Source organism: Callorhinus ursinus, unplaced genomic scaffold (assembly GCF_003265705.2).
Source record: "Callorhinus ursinus isolate GAN/ISIS: 27379988/994484 unplaced genomic scaffold, GSC_fseal_2.0 scaffold22, whole genome shotgun sequence".
Lineage (NCBI taxonomy): Eukaryota > Metazoa > Chordata > Mammalia > Carnivora > Otariidae > Callorhinus > Callorhinus ursinus.
The window spans coordinates 12,487,409-12,515,166 of NW_027397084.1; the positions used below are offsets into that span (position 1 = coordinate 12,487,409).

Here is a 27,758-nt window from a genome sequence, read left to right on the forward strand (position 1 = left end):
TCTTTCTTTCTTTCTTTCTTTCTTTCTTTCTTTCTTTCTTTCTTTCTCTCTTTCTCTCTTTCTCTCTTTCTCTCTTTCTCTCTTTCTCTCTCTTTCTCTCTCTCTCTTTCTTTCTTTCTTTCTTTCTTTCTTTCTTTCTTTCTTTCTTTCTCTCTCTCTCTCTCTTTCTTTTCTTTTCTTTTCTTTTCTTTTCATTTCTTTTCTTTTCTTTTTTTCCTGCTACTCCCTTCACTCTTCTCCAGTCCCACAAGACCAGGTGCTGCTCTTAGAATAGGCTTAGAATAAGATGTAGTTTTACCAGCTCTCTTGTGACTTTGCACTTACTGTGCCTAAAATTCTATACTTTCATTTGTAACTGAAGAATTTCTACTCAATTCTGGGAAGGGAGTCAGTCACCTTTGCCCTCTACAGATCTACAGATAATTAATTTCTTTGTCTGTAACCCATAGAAAATTTTTTAAAACATGCTTTTATAAAAGTAGCAATTATGGATTCAAATTATTTCTTGGGCAGCTTCAAATTATTTTTATACCTGTTTGTTTTTCATTTCACTCCCATTAGATATATTTTCACTCACTATAGGGAACCATTTGTTCTCAGGCATCCTCAGGGAATGTGGTGCAGTGGCTGCCCAAATTTTCCAATATAGCATTTTCTCAGGTGTCACTGAATTTTGAGAGAAAAGAAGTATTAATGAGTCTTAAATAATTTAAACAATTTAATCACTCTCATTAAATTGTTGGCTTCTTGAAGGCAAAAGATATGTCTTCTTTGGACTAAACGACAGTTTTCTGGATAAAGGCTGAAATAAGTGGATGAAGTACACAGAGATTCTGTGTTGTTTTTTTTTTGAAAGAGATATTTATGGGAATGTAAATATTACCTTAAGAAAGTCATATCTTCAGTTCTCTCTTATTTACCATATCTAATGTGACCACTACTGAATATATGCACCTGAAGCACAAAATCAACCAAAACCAAGGGAGAAACAACAACAGCACTTATGATTTAAAATCCTGTGCAAAGTAGTTACTCAGTTCCAATTAATTTTGGTATCTAGAAAAAGCTTAAAATATGCTTTTCATAATTCTAGTATTGATTAGCACTGTTATCTGAAAAGAACAACATCCTTTTTAAAGAGGACATGCGTAAAGACATTCATAACCTTAGTAATACAAAATCTTACAACATCCTTGAATGGGTTTTGATGCTTTACCCTGCAGAACTGATGGTCTCTCCAGAAAGACTCTCAGTGTTATGCAAAAGAGTAGTATTTCCAGAACTACCTAAAAGTAGGCATATGAGGCCCATCCAGAAGGAAGAGCTTAAATGATCACATGTTTGAAGTGAGAGATGTAAACATAGACTCAGCATTGGGAACCCTCAGTTTTCAGGCATCCTCAGGGAATGTGGTATGAGAACTGCCCAGATTTTTTCAATACCAGCATTTTCCCAGGTGTCATGAAATTTTGAGATTAAAATAAGTATTAATAGGTCTTAAATAATTGAAACAATTTAACTTAATGAGTTAGAAAAAATTCAAAAGAACAGTATAAAGTTCATATGAAGTAGAATTTCTTGAAGCAAGATAGCCACTCTCAAGGTCTTTCAAACTTGTGATCCTGTTGTATAATTGGTTTCAAATTAGCAGGGTTAAGGAAACAATCTCAACAGAGTAAGGTTATGGTCCTGCTCTTTCTAAAGAAGTGTTTATGAATAGTCCTTAAAATGAAGATGTATAAGTGAAGGAAGAAAGAGTGTAAATAGTTATGTTTAGAATGTATATATGAATATAATGAAGTTCCTTATGTCCCCAAAGACAGCCATTGACTTACAGAGAATATTTATGAAAATATATACCTGTTTCTAGAATATTCAGCCTACTGGTATAAAGGCAAGTCAAAGTCTAGTACCATAATTCAGGAATATATATATATATATATATACATGAAAATGCTCTTCATAGATCAAGAAAAGAAGAACTCTCTCCCATAAGCGAGCGATGTAAGTAGTCTTCATTTTTTGTACCAGTTAAAGGTTTTAGTCACATGAATTTGCTATGATACCAGTGGGAAATCACCTAGGGCAAAGTGATTTTTTTCCCAGTCTTTCAGAAAACATGGGATATTTAGAAAACAACCCACAGGTTTATTTCTCTGCAATACCCCACTGTGACTTTATGGGCTGATTACCATCTTAGCCACTGTCTAAAACGGATACAGGTGAGAAAAGATAACGGAAATTTGCAGTGCAAACATTAGATCTTGTGATGGATGGACCTTGCCTATCATTTGACACAGAGGCTGTATAACATAGGCAACTGCACAATAGCTTCCTTGGTGAGGTGTGATATCTCCTTTTTATCTGAATTTTGTGTCAAGATTAGTATCCTTTGTTTATAATTCTCTTTCACAAGCATTCTAGTCTCTGAAACTCTCAACCTCAGTGGACTTTTCTTCTTCCTCTCTCACCTCTATTTAAAGACTTGATTTGTTTTTCTGTCCATTTTGAGAATGTTTGTAATAATCTGAATGCTGGCATTCTCTCTAGGTTAGAAATGTGTTTCCATAAAGGTTAAAGTTACAATGAACAGTATAGTGTTTCCTGAAACTTATAGCAACTCCAAAAAGTTGATAGATTTGCAAAATAAGAATTATTGCTGTCTATTATATCATTGAAAATATTATTTAAATAATCTTAACAAAATGTACAGGAACATATGAAAAATAGGTGATTGAACAATGGTAAAAATGATAGTTTGTATTTTTTAGAAGTCTTCAAATTCAGTAGTTTGTTTCACTTTTAATTTATTTATTAATATGGGAATAAGACAAATGACTACATTCTGAAGTCTCTTCTCCTTTGTGAGAAAATGTTGTTTCCTTAAATTTAGTCTCTGATCTGTTAGTAATGGAATTATGTATAGTCATTGTTTTGCTAAATCTGGACCCCATATGTGGTTGTGGATCTGCATGCCCCCAGTGTCTCAGTATTTTTGAGAGTGCCTAGGGGTATCTGAAAAGGACTTAACAGTAAATGCAGGACTCAACTCCTGGTGCATTTTTCTTGTATTTCTTTTCCATTCCCTCTGTTGAATACTCCTTTGTCTTCCCATGCACCATCCTCAGTGCATTGGAGCCCAAGAAGTCAGGAAGATCTTACAAAAGGGGAAAGAAACTTGGTATTGCTCTCTATTTGAGTGTCATTAGTGGGTTTTATACAATATATAGTTTTTAGTGAAATAGCTCTATCAGGTTCTTATAACAAGTCTGGCCCTTACCCCCAGCTCTAAACTTAGTTAAGGCCAGTGGGGATAGATGTGAATGAGAGAATTATCCTTTCAGTTGCTCCTCCTGTCTTTTGATCTCGTCTTAGTTGTTGGATCAAGCTTGTTCTGTCGGATACTTCTTTTTTGATTAGGCATTCTTTCTTAGGAGGCTCATTAGTGCCTCAAGCAAAACTGCCCTGAACTTCTCATGTATTTGGTGGAATCTCAGATATGGGATTCCTCTCCTGCCTGTTTTATTTTGGAGTTGAATGTTTCCTTAGATACTTCTGATTTACTCCTGTATTTACATAAATGTAAATAGCTAAAGTAACTAGTAGCCGGACCACCTGAAAGGAAATTTGATTGCAGTAAAGGCTTTTTGAAATTGTTATGAGAGTCATGATAAATGAGTAGAAAATGAGCAACTCAAAGTTTCAGATATGACCTACTACTTGAAGTACATAATGACCTTTGAAGATTTGGGGGCACTTACTGTGAATGGTAATTTTTGTCAATGGTGACAATAGCTTTTTGTAGAAAAGTTACATGGATATAAATATAATGATAAAACTGCAGAATGGTTTTCAAAATTAAACTTGCTTGAACTTACACATTAAGCTGCCCAGAATATTTGAAACCTTAAAGTATTCCAGTCTACTATTCCTGTGTGTAGCAGAAAACCAAGAGAGAGATGGGAAGCCTTACAATCACCACTCCTATCCTCTACTGGGAAAAAGAGAAAGAAAAGTTATCTTTTTTCAGGATTATTCCCATCTTCCACATCATTTTTTTCTTCCCTCCCCTTTGTGCCAAAGGATCTATATGCATTAAAATATTTTCTTGAATGCCCCCAAGATCTCTACCATAAACCTGCCTTTAGACATTATCTCTGTGCTATGGTGCTATCATTTTATTCTGTACCCTACTAAGAACAGCTTTCTAGCAAATGGACATGTTGAAAATATTTGAATGAATTTGCATTTCTTTCAAGAAATCCCCCCCACCCCAAGGAATGTTTGTTATAGAGAGGGATACTGGGATTGGTGGGGCGATATGTGGGGCAGAACTGTATTCTCACAATCCATCACAGCACATGAAAATGGTAGTCCATATGCTTTCTCCACATAAAACTGTTGCTGTTCAGGACACACTGATGTTGGGGGCTGGATATTTATAAGAGAAAAATATAAGATAAAGAAGAACATAGGATTTGGAGTCCGGGCCCAACATCTCCCACTCTATGTTCTTAGACAAGTCTTGTTATTTTATTAGTAAATAGAATATGTTACTAACATCTCCCTCACTGGGTTTAGTCAAGAGAAAACATGAGCTATTGTAAGTTTGGATTCTTTATGGATTGTTATATGCTACATTGAAAACGGACCAGTTATAGGAGTAAAATATTTGATTTCCATACATACATGTGTAAACAGAAGTCTCACATTAGGCACATAGCTATTTTTTGAAATAATATACACATATACATATTTTCACATAAATTCTTTTATCTACAACTGTTATCTGTATTTATTTATTTTTTTTCTCTTTAAATTTTTTATTGTTATGTTAATCACCATACATTACATCATTAGTTTTTGATGTAGTATTCCATGATTCATTGTTTGTGCATAACACCCAGTGCTCCACGCAGAACGTGCCCTCTTTAATACCCATCACCAGGCTAGCCCATCCCCCAACCCCCTCCCCTCTAGAACCCTCAGTTTGTTTTTCAGAGTCTATCATCTCTCATGGTTCATATCCCCCTCCGATTTCCCCCCCTTCATTCTTCCTCTCCTGCTATCTTCTTCTTCTTCTTCTTCTTCTTTTTTCCTTAACATATATTGCATTATTTGTTTCAGAGGTACAGATCTGTGATTCAACAGTATTGCACAATTCACAGTATATTATGGTTATCAGTAGTCTTGGAGAGTTTTAGTTCACACCATGTAGGGTAGAGTTTCAGAGGGCTAGATCTAAAGAGGGGAGGCATCTTTAAGTACTTTAAAACCTCCATACCTCAGTTGTCCTAGAATTTATCTTCTTTAATAAATGAATTTGACTTTAATCAATTTGGACATAAATGAGTATATTCTGAGCAAATGAATAACATTATGGTCAAAAAGAAAACTGCACAGGCACATTTTTGTAGGGCTATGATGACAGTTCCATAGTAAACCAGGATGAGGCCATAAGGAAAATAGAAAAGATAAAGTTCTGGCAATAATTTACATTTTATCAAGATTCAAATCAAACATTTTTAACCATGCCAATATTTTTTATTATTATTTGTAGATGGGGAATACTGAAAGGAGCACAAGGGCAGAAAGAAAAATTCTGGGTATGTAACTCTTTCCAACTGACTTTCTGCTGTGAAGTGAGTATTTTAGAATCATCTGAGTCTCTACTTCCTGATTTGTGTTAGTCCTTTCCTAAGTCACTGTAATATTGTTTATAATAATGGTATTTCCTCCAGCAGAAAAATCATTATATATTTATATCATTTATGTTATAGTAATAGTTTTTCTCTACTCCTCTTATTTCAAATTATAAATGAAGAATCAGTATTTTTTTTCAAAGTGAGAATCACCAGGAAAACATTTTGTTATCAGCTGTATTAATGGTTAGACTTCTCTCATATGTCAGTTTTGTGTTCTTCCATTTTTTTTTTTTGCTATGGATGATGGCTTTGTAATGTTATAATCAATTATACATATTGATATTATATATGTATATATAATATTTCCTAGTGGTAAAGTGTTTTATTTTTGTTCTTGCCAATTATGACATACATGTTTCTTCACTGAGAAAGAAACAATGTCTAGTCTAAAAAATTATAGAAAGTTAAATGTAAGAAAAAGTTTAAAGAAGACTGGAACATATTACCTCAAATATTCAGTTAATTACAATGAACTTCGGTGAATTGTCCCAGGTCTTATATTATGTATATTTTAATTTTAGTTTTAATTTCTGCAAAAAAGCAGAAATAGAATGAATAGGTAATGATATTCATTATGAAATTTGAATTTGAATATATGCAGTAGAGAGCATATTATAACGTATAAAACATTAACTACTAGGAGTGAAACTCATCAGGGTGACTCTTGATAATTAGATTTCTTCACAAGGCACTCACAAAAATCAATCACCCAAATATGCGGTTACCCCTTATATCTACGTTGTTGATACATGGAGGTATTTTGCTTTTAAATAGAATGATGCTTCTTTGTATTTGAACTGAGCTTTCTTAAATATCATTATCTTCATTAGGATGAAGCTTACAGTAGCCGGTAATTAACATTAATGCTCAATCGTTAAAATTCATAATTTATGGAGGGGATATGTTTTTTGAATCCCTACAGTTAAGTTTCTGTATGGGATTTCTACTAAATGAGTTTAAACAGTTATTCAATTTCATAATGTAATATTTAGAGGCAAAAACAAATTCTTTGATTAAGATACTGAATTCACAACAGTTTTTAGCATATAACACTTCATAGCTATTTGTGGAGTAAATATGAATGGAAGTGCACAAGAGAACTTTCTGTCACCCTCTCATCTTCAACCTCATCATTTCCGCCCTGGAGCCTCATGGGTAGTGTACACACAGACATATATACATACACATACACTAACTTACTCGTTCTTATATATCCAACACATATATGTATACTATACTATCCTTTTAAATTATTTTTGTTGCAATTACTATCAATTCTGAACTTACTACTTGTCAAAAAATTTCAAAGAAAACTGTATTTCATGGACATACAGGCAGGGTTTCTTTCTGTTGTGACTCATTTAGATAATTGTTTAATGTCAGTGGTAAGGAGGAGAATCAGACTAAAAATTACCATTTTTTTTAAGCTGCACATTTTGGTTGATTTTTTTCTCCACTTAACTGTATCATCATCTTGGGCCAGGATCATATCGGCCTTATTTACCACTCTATCCAAAGGACAAAGCAAAGTGCCTGGTACATATTGGGAATATGCACAATACTTGTTGAATGAGTGAATGAATAACATTAATGTGTGCATTCAGGAAAAATTTAGTCAAGTCACTAAAATAGTTTTCATTTTACATAAAAATTAATATTTGGTTTAATTAAGATATGAAATCCTTAACTAGTACTACTGGTTTGCCAAGAATTATGAAGGGTCTGAGATGTTAGCCCATTTGAATTAAAGAACGTGGGTCAGAAGAAAAGAGTGCTTAACTGATGCTCACATCCAGATCAACAGCCACATGTCACCACATGGGTCCTCACACTTTAGTCTGGCAGTTATAAGAGGCAACAATCTTTTTCCATACAGATAGCACCTGAAACCTCATAAATGAGGGACAGAGAACAGTGGATTTTCTCCATCTGTCTATATAAGAGACAGGCAACCTCCTCCTTTCTTGCAAGGAGAGGAAAAAAATCCATTAAGATGGGATAGAAAGGGTCTTGTGTTCTTACCCTTACTCTTAGGAATGTAAGTATGTCTTTCTGAGGGCCAGATAAACACAGATAATGTCTGTAAATGCTGAACTTCATCCTTTTAAACATATAAATACCATGGGAGATAATGTTCCAGTACTCCTGGCACCATGGGCTTAATTTAGACCTTGTCTGGTTTCTGACTCTTGGGCCCTCTTGGGGAGATAAGAGAAGTTTTATTATCCTTTTGGATCAAATCAATTAAGTAGACAAATGGCTACAGATCTAATTCTCATTGAATGTGAAGATAAAATATTTCTGGCAGAAGTGAAAGCAAATATTCTCTATCTCTATATCATATACACTTTTTGTGTGTCAGGGGATTAAATTTTTTTTGCAAGAGCACTGAAAAGTTCAGAGAAGTTTTATCTGCTTGCAATTATATATGAATGTTTTAAAATATTTACAAGTAGGCCTACAATATAGTAAATTATAATAAAAATGGATGACTTCCATTACTAAGTAAAATGTAATACATAAAAATAAGCCATATATTCCACTAAATAAGTTGAAAATAACATCAGAATTGATTTTCCAAACTCATATTTTTAAAGAAATGAGAAACCTGAATCTGGAGAAGATTTTCTGTCCTGTGAGCATTCGGTAGGGCTGGGCACAAGCTGATTACATTTGAAATATGCAGAGAGAGAGAGAGAGAGACCTCTGAGAGAAAGAGAATCCAGCTGGATTCGAATATAGAGGAACCTGAAACACACAGCCATCTCTTCCTATGGAATATTTACTGAGTGCTTGAACAGGGTGAGTAGCTGAGGAGAGTGATGAAAGGCAGTGAAGTCTGCAGTCTTGAAGAACCTACAGGAGAAGTCCCATTGGAAGAGAGCCTGAAACACAAACATAATAGACATAGCCCCCCCCCTTTTTAAATCAGGTCTGTATTGAGCTTAACAAAGCCTTATCTCCAGCCCTGACCCAAATTAGTTTCTGCACAAATTGAGGTGATTAGTCCCTCACTGTATTTCTTTAGCAGAAGAAAAGGCTAACCTTCTTAGGACAATAATACCAAGGTCAATCTCTATTTAGTAGGGCAACATATCCAGCATACATTTAAAAATTATGAGACATGTGAAGCAGAAAAATGTGACCAATAACTAAGGGGAAAAACTCAATAGAAGCAATAGATAATACTTTAGATGTAGGCTTTAAAATAATCATTGTAAAAAACATTTTAAAAAGGATCAAAGATGGAGAATTTTAACAAAGGATTTAAATATATTTAAAATATGAATCATTGAATTTGTGAGTGCAATGTTTGAAATTAAGAACTCACTGTATGTGTTAAATAGCAAACAGAATTAGTGGTCTTAAATAAAATTCAATAAAATATATCCAACTTGTAGTACACAGAGAAAAACATAATGAAAAAACAAAAGCAAATACAAGACAGTGTGAATACAATCAAATGGTAGAACACAATCAAATGATTTAACATATATGTAATTGTATTCTCAGAAGGATTGAGGGAGGGAGAGAGAAAGAGAGAAAATGAGCCAGAATCAATATTTAAAAACATGATGGCCAATAGTTTTCCAAAACTGAAGGACATCAACCCAAAGATTCAGAAAGCTCAATCAACTCCATGAAAGAGAAATCAAGAAAACCACACCCAGGAATTTCATAATCAAATAGCTTAAAATAAAAGATAAAGAAAAAAATTTTAAAACAGCCAGAGTTTTTAAAAGGGTAGGTTTCTCTCAGAAAAAAGTAGCATTAACTAATGGCTGGCTAGGGAAAGGTAGTCTTTAATAAATGATGTTGAGAATACTGGGATATTCACATGCAAAAGAATAAAATTGGACCTCTATTTCACACCACTTGAGAAAATTCACTCAAAATGGATTAAAGATTTAAACGTAAGACCTGAAACTATAAAGCGCCTAGAAGAAAACAGGGAAACAATCCCTAATATTGATCTTTGCAATGACTTCTGGGATATGTCACCAAAGGCATAAGTGACAAAAAAATAAACAAGTGGGACTACATCAAACTAAAAAACTTCCACATAGCAAAGCAAAAATAAAAACAAAAGTAACAAATGAAAGTCAACCTATGGAATGGAGAAAATATTTGTAAGTCATATTTCTGAATAGGGTTTAATATCCAAAATATTTAAGGAACTCCTACAATTCAGTAGCAAGAAAACAAATAATGAGATTAACAAATGAGCAAAGAATCTGAATAGACTTACCTCCAAGGAAGACATAAAAATGGCCAACAGGTACATGAAAAGATGCTCAACAGCACTAGTCATTAGGGAAATGTAAGTCAGAGCCACAAGGAGATATCACCTCATGCCTGTTAGAATGGTCATCATCAAAAGACAAAAGATAATAAATGCTGGGAAGGATATGGAGGAAAGGAAATCCTTGTGCAGTGTTGGCAGAATTATATAGTGGTACAGCCACTATAGAAGACATTATGAAGGATCCTCAAAACATTAAAAATAGAACTACCATGTGAACCAGCAATTCCATTTCTGGGAATATTTCCAAAGGAAATGAAACCACTAACTTGAAAAGATATTTGCACCCTCATGTTCACAGCAGCATTATTTATAATAGCCAAGATATGGAACTAAGTGTCTATAAAGCAATCAATGGATTAAAAAAAAGTGGTGATATATATGTGCAATGGGATACTATTCAGCCAGAAAGGAGGAAATCTTGCCATTTGCAACAACATGGATGAAACTTGAGGGCATTATTCTAAGTGAAGTAAAGTCAAACAAAGACAGATATTATAGGATCTCACTTATACATATTAACTAAAACAAACAAACCCTCAAAATCATAGAAAAAGATCAGATTTGTGATTAACAGAGCTAGGGGTTGATGGCAGTAAGAGTAGGAGAAAGGTGGTCAAAGGCACAAACTCCCAGTTATAAGATAAATAAGTACTAAGGATATAATATTATAGCATGGTAACTGTAATTAATAATGCTGTATGATATGTGTGAAAGTTGTTAAGACAGTAAATCCTAAGCATTCTCATCAGGATTTTTTTTTTGTCTTTTTTTTTTTTTGCTTTTTCTCTTTATTTCACCTTTATAAGGTGATATATGTTAACTAAACTTATTGTAGTAATCATTTCACAATATATGTAAGTCAAAGCATTATTACACCTTAAACTTATATACACTGATGCATGTCAGTTATATATCAATACAACTGGAAAAAACATCATTTTATTAACAAAAAAATAGAAGAATAGGCTGATATCACAAAACAGATAATCTGGATTTAATGCACAGGATATGGTCACTTGTTTTACAACAAAGAAACCACTGAATTTCAATTGAGAAAGGAGACTCTTTATAATAAACAGCTCTAGACCAAGGTTAGCAGGGTTTTTTGTTTTGTTTTGTTTTGTTTTCTGTAAATGGCCAGGTAGCAAATACTTTACATTTTGGGGGTCACAACAAGTCTCTGTTACATATTCTATTTTAGTTGTTTTACAACTCTTTAAGGGAAAAAAATCAAAACAAAACACTCAACTCATGATCTGTACCAAATGTTACTGACCAGATTTGTCCATGAGCCATAGTTTATCAATGCCTTAGCTACAGCAACTTTCTTTTCATATGGAAAAAAAAACCTGAACCTTGACCCCTAACTCACAAAATACATGCAAAACTAACTTGAAATGGAGCAGACTGAAGTGTGATTGCAAAATAATAAAACCTGTAGAAGAAAACTTAGACAAATATGTTAATATCAATTAGGCACAGCTTTCTTAAACTGCACAGAAAATGAATAAATTTTATAAGAAAAAAGATCAGACTGCATTAAAATAAAAACTATCAGAAGACAGCATTATGTGATAGAAAAGGTAAAACAAACAGATATTATCTATCATCTATCTATCGATCAATCATCTATCCATCTACCTATCATCTATCTATCTACGTGGCAAGGACTCACATGTAGAATATATAAAATTCTTACTAATATACTGGAAGAAAGAAAAAATAAATAACAATAGCTCAATAACAATACTGGACAACAGATTTGAACTTCACAAATGAAGAAGTCCAAATGGCAAGCCAATATATGAAAAGGTGTTCAACATGATTAGCTGTCCAGCAAATGCCAATTAAAACCACAGTGAGATATCACACATTCACTAGATTGGCTTAAATTAAAAGGATTGATATTACCAAATATGGGTAAGAATATGGAGTAACAGAACTTTCATTCTACTGTTAAATATATAGATGGTACAACTACTTATGTTCATTGTGTTTATCAACAGGAGAATGGATAAAAAAATTGTGGTACAGTTATATAATAAAAAATACACAGCAATTAAAAATAATAAATTAGTTATATATGCTACAACATATATATTTATTTATTGAATAAAAGAATGCATTACTGCATTATTAAAAACATCAATTCCAGGAAGAACTGATATAGATAGGAAAGTAGATATTGACAGGGAGGGAACATGTTAGACCTGGAATTCTAGAAATGGGTTTTTGTCTTGATCTACATGGAGGTTACATAGGCATGAACCTCATAAACATGTGCACTTATTATTAATATATTTTATACATGTGACTGTACTATATATCTCAAAAGAAGATTTAAAAATCTTGAGAAATTTAAATCTTTAGAAAATTTCTTCCCTACATTTTTACCCATTCCTTTATAATTAGATTTTTAAAAATTCAGGCATTTGGAAGAAACAACAAAAAATTGGTGAGGGAATGGAAGAAATAACAGTTGGAAGAATAAGATTAATAAACAAAACACATATTCTGAGGTGCATTTCATTAATGCTGATTTACTAAGTACTGCTCTTTATAATTTATAATGTATTTTTTTTGCAAACCTGTGGGGTTAGCTCTCATTAGTACATACATTTGCATTTGCTTATAAAAGCATCACATAATCTTCTGATTTTACCAAAGATCTAATTATGAAATGTGGGTAGTAATAATTTTCAGACATCTAAATGAGAATAGGTACAGTGCTACATATCATAGTTACAAGAATTTAAAAATATTATCTTTGATAGTTCATCTTAAGTTATGACTAATTTTATTTAACTTCTTATCTTTGGAAGTATACATATTGGAACTGAATAAAAAGTTTAGAAATCAGAATTCAGTTTAGTTCATTGTTGCTAAAACTCCCACACACTTTGTTGCTGTCTCATTTCTAGCTAATTTAAGGGCATTCCATCCTCGAAGTCGTAAATTGAAGTCATAATTTTAGACACAGTTTTGAAAGCGCTCCTTTATGATGTCAGGACTGATTAGGAAGGCAAAGGGTCAATATAAAAAGAAGTAAATTATGACATCAAATACATAAATTATGTATGGAGTAAAAGCATAGAGTTTTGCATATGATCAAAGTTAAGTTGTCATCAATATAAAATAGACTGTTATATATATATAAGACATTTTATATAAGTGTTGTGGTAACCACAAAACAAAAACCTTCAGTAGATTCACAGAGGTTAAAAGGAAAGGAATTAAAGCATACCACTATGGAAAATCATAACGCATAAGAAAGATAGCAAAAGATGACAAAGAAACAGGGAACTACAAAACTGCCAGAAAATATTAAGATAGCATTAAGTTTTTACTTATCAGTAATTTAAATGTAAATGACTATATTCTCTAATCAAAAGGCACAGAGTGGCTGAATGGATTAAAAAACAAGACCCAGCTGTATGCTGTCTACAAGAGACTCATTTCAGCTTTAAGGACACACATAGGCTCAAAGTGAAAGGAGGAGAAAGATATTGCATACAAATGGAAAACATAGGAGAACAGGGGTAGCTATATTCATATCAGATAAAACATATTTTAAGTAAGAAATTGTAGAGAAAAGTAGGTTTTTATAACAAAAAGGGGATCAATTCATCGAGTGGATATAAGCTATGCACACAACAATGGAACACTCAAATAAATTAAGCAAATATTTACAGATCTGAAGAGAGAAATAGATAATACAATAACAGTAGAAGACTTCGGCACTCCACTATGAACAATGGACAGATTAATCAGACAGAAATTCAATAAGGAAACCCTGGATTTTAACTATATGTTAGACCAATGGATCTAACACATACTGAACATTCCACCCAAGAGCAGCATAAAACACATTCTTCGCAAGCCCACACAGAACATTCTCTAGGTGGATCATATATTGAGTCACAAAACAAGTCTTAGCAAATGAAAGATTGAAATCACACCAAGTATTTTTTCTGACCACAATTATATGGAACTAGAAATCAATAACAAGAAAAAAACTGGAAGATTCAGAGATGTGTGGAAATTATTTCTGAAAAAAACATATTTGTGAAAAATCAATGGATCAAACAAGCACTCACTCAAAGGAGAAATTAATAAGGATCTTGAAATAAATAAAAATGGAAAGACAACATATTAAAACCTATAGAATGCAGCAAAAACAGTTATAAGAAGAAATGTTACAGCATTAAATGCCTACATTAAGAAAGAAGAGTGATCACAAATAAATAATTTTATACCTCAATCAACTAGCAAAAGAACAAACTAAACCTAAAGTTAGTAGAAGGAAGAAAATAATATACATCAAAGTAGCAATAAATGAAAAAGAGGCCAGAAAGTCAATAAAAAATAAAAAAAATAAGCTTTTTTTTTTTTTTTTTTTTTTTTTAAACAAACAGAATTGACAAATCCTTAGGCAGGCTAAGAAATAGGAGAGAAGACTAAAATAAGTAAAAATCAGAAATAAAAGAGGAGACATCACAACGAATATAAAGGATCATAATAGACTGCTATGAACACCTATATACCAACAAACTGGGTAACCTAGAAAAAAATGGGTAAATTCTTGGAAGAATACAACCTATAAAACTGAATTATTAAGAAATAGGGAATCTGAACAGACCAATAAGGAGTAAAAAGATTGTATTAAAAACCTTCCAACAAAGAAGCACAGGACCAAATGGTTTTACTGGTGAATTCTACCTAATATTTAAATAAAAATTAACATCAGTTCTAGCAGTTTTTAGGTGGAATCTTTTGGGTTCTCTGTAGAGAGTACCATGTCATCTGCAAATAGTAAAAGTGTGACTTTTTCCTTGCTTATTTGGATGCCTTTTATTTTTTTTGGTAGTCTGATTGCTGAAGCCAGGACTTCCAGTACTATGTTACATGACAGGGGTAAGAGTGGACATTCCTGTCTTGTTCCTAATTGTAGAGGAAAAGCTCTCAATTTTTCCCCATTAGGGATGATATTAGCTGTGGGTTTTTCATATATGGCCTTTTGATGTTGAGTTATGTTCTGTATATCCCTGCTTTGTTGAGGGTTGTTATCAAGAATGAATATTGTACTTTGTCAAATGCTTTTTCTGCATCTATTGAGAGGATGATATGGTTCTTATTCTTTATTAATGTAGTATATCACATTGATTTATAAATATTGAACCACCCTTGCAACATAGGAATAAATCTCAATCATGGTGAATGATTTTTTTTTAATGTATAGTTGGATACAGTTTGCTGGTATTTTATTGAGAATTTTTGCATCCATGTTCAACAGGGATATTGGCCTGTAGTTCTTTTTTAGTGGAGTCTTTATCTGGTTTTGGTATCAGGGTAATGTTGGCTTCATAGAATGAATTGGGAAGTTTTCCTTCCTTTTCTATTTTTTTTTCTTGGAATAGTTTGAGAAGAATAGGTATTAACTCTTCTTTAAATGTTTGGTAGAATTTGCCTTTGAAGCCATCTGGCCCTGGACTTTATCTGTTGAGAGTTATTTGATTACTGCTTCAATTTCTTTGCTTGTTATTGATCTGTTCGAATTTTCTATTTCTTCTGATTTCAATTTTGGTAGTTTATATGAAAGACTCCACCAAAAAACTGCTAGAACTGATAAACAAATTCAGTGAGTTTCAGGATATGAAATCAATGTATGCAAATCTCTTGTATTTCTATACACCAATAGTGAAGCAGCAGAAAGATAAATTAAGGAATCAATTTACAATTGCACTAAAAACAATAAGCTACCTAGGAATAAAACTATCCAAAGAGGTGAAAGACCTGTACTCTAAAAACTATAAAATACTGATGAAAGTAATTGAAGATCACACAAAGAAATGGAAAAACAGTCCCTGCTCATGGGTTACAAGAATAAATATTGTTAAAATGTCTATACTACCCAAAACAATCTACACATTTAATGCAATCCCTATCAAAATACCACCAGCATTTTTCACAGAGCTAGAATAAACAATTCTCAAATTTGTATGGAACCACAGAAGACCCTGAATAGCCACAACAACCTTGAAAAAGAAAAGCAAGGCTGGAGATATAACAATTTTGAACTTCGAGTTATGCTACTAAGTGGTAGGGATCAAAACACTATGGTACTGGCACAAAAATAGACACACAGATAAATGGAACAGAATAGAAAACGCAGAAATGAACCCACAACTATGTGGTAAACTAATCTTCAACAAAGGAGGAAAGAATATCCTATGGGAAAAAGACAGTCTCCTCAACAAATGGTGTTGCTAAAACTGGACAGCAACATGCAGAAGAATGAAACTGGACCAGTTTCTTACACCATCCACAAAAATAAATTCAAAATGGATGAAAGACCTAAATGTGAGATTGAAACCATAAAACTCCTAGAGGAGAACACAGGCAGTAACCTCTTTACATCAACTGTAGCAACTTCTTTCTAGATATGGGTCTAGAAGGGAAGGGAAGGCAAAGGAAACAAAAGTAAAAATAAACTATTGGGACTTCATCAAAATAAAAAAGGTTCTGTATAACAAAGGAAACAATCATCAAATCTAAAAGGCAACCTATGGAATGGGAGAAGATATTTGCAAATGACATATCTGCTAAAGGGTTAGTGTCCAAAATATATAAAGAACTTAAACACTCAACACCCAAAAAATGAATAATAATCCTATTAAAAATGGGCAGAAGACATTAATAGACATTCTTCCAAAGAAGACATGCAGATGGCCAACAGACACATGAAAAGATGCTGAACCTCACTCATCATCAGGTAAATACAAATCAAAACTACAATGAGATATCACCTCACACTTGTCAGAATGGCTAAAATCAGCAACACAAGAAACAACAGGTGTAGGTGAGGTTGTGGAGAAAGGGGAACCCTCTTGCACTGTTGGTGGAAATACAAACTTGTCCTGCCACTCTGGAAAACAGTATGGAGGTTCCTCAAAAAGTTAAAATAGAACTACCCTATGATTCATCAATTGCACTACTAAATATTTACCCAAAGAATACAAAAAATACTAATTCAGAGGGATACATTCAGCTCAGTGTTTATAGCAGCATTACCTACAAGTTCCAAATTATGGAAACAGCCCAAGTGTCCAAAGACTGATGGATAAAGAAGACATGGTGTATATGTATACAATAGATTATTACTCAGCCATAAAAAAGAAAATCTTGCCATTTGCAATGATATGGATGGAACTAGAGAGTATTATGCTAAGTGAAATAAGTCAGTCAGAGAAAGACAAATACTATTTCATTCAAGTGTGAAATTTAAGAAACAAAACAAATGAACAAAGAGGAAATAAAAAGAGGGAGGCAAACCAAGAAACAGACTCTGAACTATGTTACCAGAAGGGATGTGGGTGGGAGGATAGATGAAATAGTTGATGGGGATGAAGGAATGCACTTGTTGTGATGAGCACCAGGTGTTCTATGGAATTGTTGAATCACTATATTTTGCACCGGAAGCTAATATTACACTGTATGTTAAATAACTGGAATTTAAATAAAAACATTAAAAAATTAACACGAAATCCTTCTGAAACTTTTCCAAAAATTTGAAGAGGAGGGAACACTCCCAAATGCATTTCACAAGGCTGGCATTACCCTGATATCAAAACCAGAAAAGGACACTAGAAGAAAAGAAGATATCCCTAATGAATAAATATTCAAAAATTTCCAAAAAATACTAGCAAAATGAATTCAACAGTACATTAAAATGATCATAATCATGATCAAAGGGATTTATGTCTGGCTACATAGGCAAATCAATAAGTGTGATACACTGCACTAATACAATGAAATATAAAAATTATATGATCATATCACTAGATATAGACAAAGCATTTGACAAAATTCATCATCTTTTAGTGGTTCAAAACTCTCAAAAATTGAGTTTAGAAGGAGTTTACCTTAGCATAATAATGGCCTTATATGAAAAACAGAGTAAACATCATATTCAATAGTGAAAGATTGAAAGATTTCTCTCTAAGATCAGGAATAAAATAAGAGTGCCTCCTCATAGTACTGAAAGTCCTAGAAAGAGCAATTAGACAAGAGAAAGAAATGAAAGGCATCCAAATCAGAATGGAAGAAGTAAATTGTCTCTGCAGATTATGTGATTATATATACATAAACCTTAACACTCCACCAAAAATCTATTAGAACTAATAACAAAGTGGCACGTTACAAAATCAACAAACAAAAATCAGTTGTATCTCTTTCTTTCTTTCTCCCTTTTTTTCTCTTCTTTCTTTCTTTCTTTCTTTCTTTCTTTCTTTCTTTCTTTCTTTCTTCTTTCTTTCTCTCTCTCTCTCTCTCTCTCTCTCTCTCGAGTGTGTGCACGAGGGGGGGGGGGGAGAGGAGGGGCAGAGGGAGAAGGAGAGAGAGAATCCTAAGCAAGGCTCCATGCCCAGTGTGGAGCTTGATCTCACAACCTGAACTGAGCTGAGATCATGACCTGAACTGAAATCAAGAGTCAGACACTTAACGGACTGAGCCACCCAGGTATCCTGATCAGTTGCATTTCTATACACAAACAGTAAATCATTTGAAAAAAATAATTCATTTATAATACAATAAAAAAATGTATACTTAGCATAAATTTTACCAAGGATAGGAAAGATCTGAATGATAAAAATTATAAGAAATTAATAAAAGAAATTGAAGAAGATACAAATAAATGGAGTGATATCCCATGTTCATGGATCAGAAAAATTAATATTGTTAAAATGTCCATACTATGCAAAACCGTCTAAAATTCAATAAAATTCCTCTCAAAATTCCAATGACAATTTTCACAAAAGTGAAAAATATCCTAAAATTTGTATGGAAACACAACAGACCCTGAACAGCCATAGTAATCCTGAGGAAGAACAAAGCTGGACAATTCCTGATTTCAAATTTTATCACAAAGTTATAATAGAACAGTGTAACTGTCATAAAGATAGACACACAGACCAAAAGAACAGGATTGAGAACCCTGAAATAAACCCACATATATATAATCAACTAACATTTGACAAAGGAGCCAAGAAGAGGCAATGGAGAAAGGATAGTCTTTCAATAACTGGTGTTGAGAAAACTGTTCAACCACATGGAGAAGAATGGAATTGGTATCCTATCTTATACCATTCACAAAAAATTAACTCAAAATAGATTAAAGACTTAAATATAAGCCCAGAAATTGCAAAGATACAGGAAGAAAACACTGGGCAAAATCTCCCTGATATTGATCTTTGCAAATATTGTTTGGGTATGACACCAGAGATGCCAAGACAAAAGCAAAAATCAACAAGTGGAACTACACCACACTAAAAGACTTCTGCCTAGGAAAACAATCAGCAAAATAAAAAGGCAACCACCAGCATAGGAGAAAATATTTACAATCTATCTGATAAGGGTTTAATGTCCAAAATATATAAGGAACTCATGCAGCTCACTAGCAAAAACCACACATAATCCAATTAAAAAATGGGCAAATGCCATGAATAGACATTTCCCCTCCCCCAGAAAATAATACAAATGGCCAATAGTTACATGAAAATGCACTCAATATTATTAACCATCAGGGAAATGTAAATCAAAACCACAGTGAAATATTACTTCACACCTGTTAGAATGCTAGTATCAAAAAGGCAGGAGAAAACAAGTGTTGGCAAGGATGTAAAGAAAAGGGAAGCCTAGTGCACTGCTGGTGGGAATACAAACTGGTGCACTTGTTGTGGAAAACAGTATGGAGATTCCTCAGAAAATTAAAATTAGAACTACCATTGATTCAACAATTCCATTTCTGGGTATATATTCTTCAGGGCTGTTTCTATTATATTTAGTTGTGGTCAAATATCTCCCTTCTGGCCTTCATGATATTCTCATGTACTCCATTAATGCTTTTGCTATCTCCCCTCCACCCCGTCCCAAAGACTTACTCACTCAAGCTCTAAACCCCAGGAGACATTCTGAACCTAGTCTAACTTTCTAATCATACTCATATTTTAAAATTAAAAATAAAAGTAGAAAGAAAATGTTTCATTCTTACTGAATTTATGCTGAATATTTCTCAAATACTTTCCCTTTTTTTCTTCCTAGTTTCCCTGTACCTGTTAAGACATCTGACTTGATTATTACAAGTTTACTAGCTAGTCTCCCTGCCTCTTGTGTTTACCCTCTTAAATCCATCCTTCTTGTTTCACACAGAGTAATGTAATCAAATATAAATTTGTCCACCCTGCTCTCCTGCTGGAAGAAACTCAACAACTTGTCATCATTTTCACCATTATTTTCTCAGTATGTATTTCCTTAACTTCCTTTCAGCCTCATAACCTACCAACCTGCCTCTGTTCTATGATCTAATTATAATAATTACATTGCTTCATTTCAGTGTTTCATGCTGCTCCGTGCTTTGCTGTTTATGCTTTTACTGTTTTCTTTTACCTGATTTCCTTTCCTCCTCTTTTTATCTGGTTAATTTATTCCCACGCTTTAATATGCACCCCATGTGGCACCTCTTTCATGACAACTTTCCTGAACCATGAGATGCCCCTCAGGTGTCTTCAGTAGCTCCCTGTGCATAGTTTTACCTTAGTCCTTGATTTATGTTTGTTGTCCTTCATTAGACCGTTAGCTCCCTGAACAGTGGATAATATATTATTTATCTGTGTTCCTCTGGTGCCTAGCACAGAGTCAGTCATGTAGGAGACACTATAATTGCAGCTTGTGTATCAGCTTTTGATGTGGTATTTCAAACTCTCATACATATATTACCATTGTATGCTTGGGAACTGAAAGGTTTTATACCAGTTCTGGTTATTGTGAACTTGAGTATGCATGCATATTATTGTAACTGATAAATAATATAACTGTTTTATTCTTATTTAGAAAATATTTAGGCTCTTAATAATTATGATCTATAATAAGTTAAAAGCATTTAAAGCTACATATGAGTTCCCTGTGTTTTTACAGTCAGGATTAAATATCCAACTATGATACTCAGCTTTTCTAATTTTTTTTTTTCTACAGATTGCTGCCAATTCCTGGGGAAAGTCATGGGGAGAGAATGGCTATTTCAGGATTCTTCGAGGAGTAAATGAATCTGACATTGAAAAGTTGATTATTGCAGCTTGGGGCCATCTGACAAGTTCAGATGAGCCATAACATATCATTAAATTTTCATAAGGCCATACATTTAAGTAACCCCGTAAATTGAAATTAAGCAATGTGAGGTTCTCTGTGACAGTGGAATCTTTGTCTCTTCACCTTGTTATTATAATGTGCCTGTTTTCCTGTTTCACCCCAGGCTCCATGCTTCTGCTTCCTTTATATCACTGGACATATAAAAACACTAATAGAGGACAGCAGAGTAGCTAAATGCCTTTAAAATTTTCTGGTTGTCTTTCTTTTTCTCTCATAATAATGTCCTTTTTGACTTTGATAGTTCACAAAAGTGTGACAGTACTTGTCATAAAAGTTCATGGCATTCCTTTGTAGAAATGTAGTAGTTTCTGTCTTTAACCAATGAGGATTTCAGACAAAAAACAAAAACAAGCAACAACAACAACAAAAAAAACCCAGAATAATGAAAACACCAATTTACCATCTTCATGATTTTTTTCAATGTTGTCTTAATTCATGTCTTGCTTATGATTTTCCAAAAACAATGGAAATAGATTATTAATTGTTTCTCTCAATAAGCTAACATTTGTTTCTTTTCATTGTCTTAACCAAACTTGCAATTTAAATTCAAAAGGAAAGTAACTCTCCACAGGAAATAACTATTCATTATGGTAGTTTACTCTTTATACTGTGTAATGGCCTGTGCTGTAAAGAAGATGGTAGCTGGGAGGGAAAATTTCCCACCACCTCTCTTGGTTCTTTTGCCCACTCTCATAATTATATTAACAGATTTACAGGATAAAAACAGATATTTAATTATTGTATGTACAGATGCCCCATAAAAATATGAGTCTCAAATAAGGGACTGAAGCAGGCATCTTTTATACCTCCTAGACAAAGAAACAATAGATTTGTGAAGAACTGACAAGACAAAGAAACCCAGGTTTGGGTACTAATAGGTGAAGAAACTAAGCAGAGTTTGCTTACATAGCTTTTTCAGCCCTGAATACCCTATCTCTGGTGCTAAGGATGTCTCTCTATCTTATGGTTCTGGGAGGGTACTTTTCACACAGGAAATTTATTTCCTTTTTTCAGGGGGACAAAGAGGAGTGTCAGAGAATCATTGTACTGGCTATTCTAAAGTAACTTTAATTCAAAGTAGTCAATATGTCAAAGTGGCATATTCTGGGGCAGCCTGCCCTGAGCCCCATCACTGGTAGGTAATGGAAAAGCTTAGAGGCTAACAATAGAAGTACAGTCTTCACACACACGCACACATACCCCTATTTTTTGGAATCCAGTACACTTTGTGTAAAGTCTATTAAAACCAGTTGCAAAGCTGTATTTGGAAAGATAACATATTTACTCCTGAAAACAGCAACCTGATACCATGACTCAGAAAGAATAAATAGACTTTTATCACAACCATTTCACAGTTCAGTACTTAAGATTCTAAAAAGTAAGCTAAATTGACACTAATTTGCATCTAATTTTTATTTTAGTTCTCTATAGTCAGAAAAGCAAAAGTAGCATCATCATAATGGTTGGGAAAGGATATAATCTTTTAATAATCCACTGGCATCTTAAATGGCAAACTAACAAATGAAAAAGCAAAGCTGATCAATAAGTGAGCATGGCCGATTATAATTACAATGGTGGGATATCCGTGGCCTCCAATTTCTGGCACTCTGTCATCGGAATTTTCATTTTGGAACTTTTCTATGCTTTTGTGCCCTGATTAGATAAACCAGACAAGCTGAAAATGTAAGGAAATTGAGCACAGAAAGTGAGCTTAGCTGCAGTTCCTTTCTCCATTAATCACTGCAGCTTCATCAGAAGCAGCATCTACTGACTTGGTTCTGCCCTAGATTTTACCCACAAGGCTGATTCACCTTGGCCAAAGTTCCCCCAGTGGACTGAGAAATAATTTGGTTTTGTTCCAATTTAGATTGCCCACAAACAGGCCCTGAGACAAAGGTTTGAGTGCACATAGTTTGAGCAGTGAAGAGAATACTGAAGAGCGTGAGTAGTGATGTAGGGTCACTGAAGGCAGACAACAAAGGCTGCATTCCCAGGCAAAGTTGTACCACAGGCAATGTGTTCTTACCCCACTAGGGGCGGTTCATATATTCCTCAGATAAATGTCACCCATGAAGGATGTGTGTTGGTTCAGGACTGCTCCAGAGGGCCATGAATTTCTTGGTTTTTCTGAACTGGCAGGTTGTAGTGTCAAGAAAAAAACCCATAGGCAAAGAAAAGCAGGTTCTGGGAGTTGGATGTCAGGCTGATGTCCACTGAAATGGCACAGGTGAGGTGATGTGTCTCTGTCATAGGTGTTAAAATATTTTTAAAACATTCCTTAGATGCTAAAAGCTGAGGAAATAATAAATGATAATGCACTAAAATGACAGATGATTAACCTCACTTTTAAAAACACATAATTGCTGTCTATGTTATCTGCTATGATTTTGATGGATTCCTGTCTCACGTGTAGGTCTTTCATTCATTTTTAGTTTATTTTTGTGTAGGTGTAAGAAAGTGGTCCAGTTTCATTCTTCAGCATATTGCTGTCTAATTTTCCCAACACCTTTGTTGAGGAAATGGTCTTTTTCCCCTTGGATAGTCTTTCCTCCTTTGTCAAAGATTAGTTGATCAGAGTTGAGGATCCATTTCTGCGCTCTCTATTCTGTTCCGTTGATCTGTGTGTCTGTTTCTGTGCTAGTACCATATGATCTTGATGATTACGGCTTTGTAAAACAGCTTGAAGTCTGGAATTATAATGCCTCCAGCTTTAGTTTTCTTTTTCGACATTACTTTGGCTATTTGGGTCTTTTCTGGTTCCAAAGAAATTTTAGGATTGTTTGTTCCAGCTCTGTGAAAAATGCTGATGGTATTTTGATAGGTTTGCATTGAATGTGTAGATTGCTTTGGGTAGAATAGACATTTTAACAATATTTGTTCTTCCAATCCATGAGCATGGGATGTTTTTCCATTTCTTGATGTCTTCCTCAATTTCTTTCTTAAGCATTCTTTAGTTTTCAGAGTACAGATCCTTAACCTCTTTGGTTAGGTTTATTCCTAGGTATCTTGTGGTTTTGGGTGCAATTGTAAATGGGATCAATTTCTTGATTTCTCTTTCTTCTGCTTTAATGTTAGTGTATAGAAATGCAACTGACTTCTGTGCATTGATTTTTATATCCTGATGTTTTTCTGAGTTCCTGTATTAGTTCTAGCAATTTTTTGGTGGAGTCTCTTGGGTTTTCTACATAGAGTATCACATCCTCTGTGAAGAGTAAAAGTTTGACTTCTTCTTTGCCAATTTGGATGCCTTTTATTTTTTTGTTGTTGTTGTCTGATTGCTGAGGCTAGGCCTTCCAGTACTATGTTGGACAATAGTGGTGAGAGTAGACATCCCTGTCGTGTTCCTCACTGTAGAGGAAAAGGCCTCAGTTTTTCCCCACTGAGGATGATATTCACTGTGGGTCTTTCATATATAGCCTTTATGATGTTGAAGTATGTTCCATCTATCCCTACTTTGTTGAGAGTTTTTATCAAGAAAGGATACTATGTTTTGTCAAATGCTTTTTTGCATCTATTGAGAGGATCATATGGTTCTTGTCCTTTCTTCTATTAGTGTGGTGCATCACATTGATTGGTTTCTGGATTTTGAACTACCCCTGCAGCCCAGGTGAATAATGTACTTTCTAATGTACTGTTGGATCCTATTAGCTAGTGTCTTGGTGAGACTTTTGCATCCATGTTCAAGTGGTTCAAAGGGGCATACGCACCCCAATGTTCATAGCAACAACATCCATAATAGCCAAAATATGGAAAGAGTCTAGATGTCCATTGACAGATGAATGGATAAAGAAGATGTGGTGTGTGTGTGTGTGTGTGTGTGGAATGGAATATTACTCAGCCTGCCATCAAAAAAAAAAAATGAAATCTTGGCATTTGCAACAACATGGATGGAACTAGAGGGCATTATGCTAAGTGAAATAAACCAGTCAGAGAAAGACAAATATCATATGATTTCACTCCTGTGTGGAATTTAAGAAACAAAACAGATGAACATAGGGTAAGGGAAGAAAAATTAAATAAAAACAGAGAGGGAGGCAAACCATAAGAGACTCTTAACTCTAGGAAACAAACTGAGAGTTGCTGGAGGGGAGGTAAGTCGGGGGATGGGGTAATTGGGTGATGTGCATTAAGGAGGGCACTTGAAGTAATGAGCACTGGGTGTATATGCAACTGATGAATCACTAAATTCTACTCCTGAAACTAATATTACAGCTTATGTTAACTAAATTGAATTTAAATAAAACAGAAAAAAAAGAAAAAAAGAAAAACACATATGGAATTGAGTTGATACACTCTTGTCCTTGTTTGTAAATGGATAAAAGTTGGTGGAATTGATTTTTACATTATGGTTTGTGAATCTAGAATGTAGGCCTAGATTGTATTGTTTTAAAATTTACTACCTTTCTAAGGATCCTAACTGGTAAGGAACCTAACCCCAGAGATTTGAAGAAAAAAAGAAGGAAAATATCACATTCGTAAGCCCCATGGGAAGACACAAGATATATTTGTCCAGTAGTAAGACTAAGACCTAAAGAAAAGACCAAGGCTAGTTTGGGACAGAAGTATACTAATGAGACAAGGAAAATACTATTCCTGAGGTTTGTTGAGTCAGTGTCTTTCTCTGATGTTGCTTCTCATCATGTTTAGCTCTCTTTATTATCCAAAGGTCCTGAATCAATCTTTAGAAAATAGTGGTTGGCATATTATTTCACCAACTCTAGGGAATATTTGTAGAATTGATTGGATTGATGACTGGATGGTTCCTCGTGCACTGTGGCTTTCTTGGCCTGCAGGTATGCCCTACTCATCTCAGCTAGGACTAAGCAATGAGAAAGACCACACATTTGGTGCATATGTCTTTAGAGTTCTAGTCTCTATTTGCATATATAGGGTCTTATTACTTTGTGTTAAGAGTATACAAGGGAAGGGGCACCTGGATGGCTCAGTTGGTCAAGTGTCTGACTTGTGTTTTCAGCTCAGTTTATGATCTCAGGGTCAGGAGATCGAGCCCCACGTTGGGCTCCATGCTCAGGCAGAGTCTGCTTGAGGTTCTCTCCCCCTCCCTTTGCCCCTCTCTTCTCTCTAAAATAAATAAAATAAATCTTAAAAAAAAAAGTATACCAGAGCTATGAGGAAAACATTGTTCATAATGCATCCAGGACAATGTATCTCAGACTGGATAATACTGTGAGCACCAAAACCTGGTTTTCTTACTGTCCAATCAGAAGTTTGTGCCATTTACATACTTTTCATGGGTTCCAGTGTAAACCGTTTACTGTGTATAGTTTTTCCTTGGAAGAAGAGGAGATAGTCCCAATGTAGCATATTGAATTAAAGTTTTCCCACTCTACTCAGTTGAATAATGCTTCTTTCTTGATGTGTCATTAGGAAATGTACTTCAGAAAGAAGTGGGAAAGACTTTGAAGATAGATCTCATGCCTTATCCTGCTTTACAGTGTTAAAATTTTATCTCATTCTGTTGTAAACAATGAAAAGGCTTCCCTAGGTTTCTAAAATGGATATTCACAAATTGTCTTAAAAATGAATAAAATGGAATTAAATTTGTTAGTTGGTATTCAACTGAAAAGAAAGGAAACCTCTCTAAGCATCTCCAACAGAAGGAATATAGTGAAAGGAATTGGTTACATGGGTGATGGAGGAGCAGAGAATGCAACAGAGGATGGTGAAGCAGTCCAGGATGAGCAACAGTAGGAAGTCACCATCATCCCCTGATGGGTGATGGAGGAGCAGAGAAGGAAACAGAGGGTGGTGAATGAGGAGCAGAGAAGGCAAGAGAGGATGGTGAAGCAATCCAGGATGAGCAACAGTAGGAAGTTGCCATCATCCCCTGAAAGAACAAAGTGAAGAGGTACACTACTGGAATCTAGGGGCTGGTATTTTCCTGGGGGTAATGAGGAACATGACTAGCCTGTATGATGGAAGGGGGAGTCATGAAAAAACATGGTGTTGCCAGTTTACCACTTAAGGCAGAAAGAAAGGGACATGAACACTAAGGTATATCCCTCCCTCATCCCTTCCAAACTGTCATCAGGGCCTTGCACTGACTGACCCTGATGAAAGATGACTGATATGGGAGGTTATGACATTAAGGTGTCAGGGTGAGCACTCACACTTTACCAGATGCAAAGGAGAATAGAGTAAGGGCAGGGGATGAATAAGAAGATAAATATGGAACATGCATTTTTGGTTCAACCCATATAGATACTGGGAATTAAGATTATGTAAAGGAACAGTTTCTCAGTGATTGATTAGCTCATGAACTCAATTTCTTGGTTAATGCATGGGTCTTAAGTACTACAATGCTTGCTGTTACATGTCTTGTAAACATGTCTTGTTACATGTCTTGTTGTTAAACTCGGGGGACATCTAGGGAATATATTCTATTCTATGTAGGGAAAAATTATTTCCCATTTTCTTCACAGTAGTTTCTGGGGACTTTGTATGTTGTTTTAACATCATTGCATATCAAAAGGATTATGACAATCTGATCTCAAGAGATTTATTTTTCTTTGGGTAGAAGTTGA

General features: G+C 34.3%; 1 protein-coding gene across 3 annotated transcripts in view; it reads left to right on the forward strand.

Moving 5' to 3' along the window:
• TINAG (tubulointerstitial nephritis antigen) overlaps positions 1-21,994 on the forward strand; it is an 89,675-nt gene extending 67,681 nt beyond the window's left edge. For 2 of the 3 annotated variants that reach the window (XM_073905123.1, XM_073905124.1), the window contains 3 exons: positions 5,561-5,606; positions 20,218-20,307; positions 21,040-21,994. In XM_073905123.1, the coding sequence (XP_073761224.1) occupies positions 5,561-5,606; positions 20,218-20,307; positions 21,040-21,174 (271 nt within the window). In that variant the 3' untranslated portion in view covers positions 21,175-21,994. The remainder of the gene's footprint in view (positions 1-5,560; positions 5,607-20,217; positions 20,308-21,039) is intronic. The other variant, XM_025890624.2, reaches the window with a different exon arrangement.
• Positions 21,995-27,758: the final 5,764 nt, after the last annotated feature.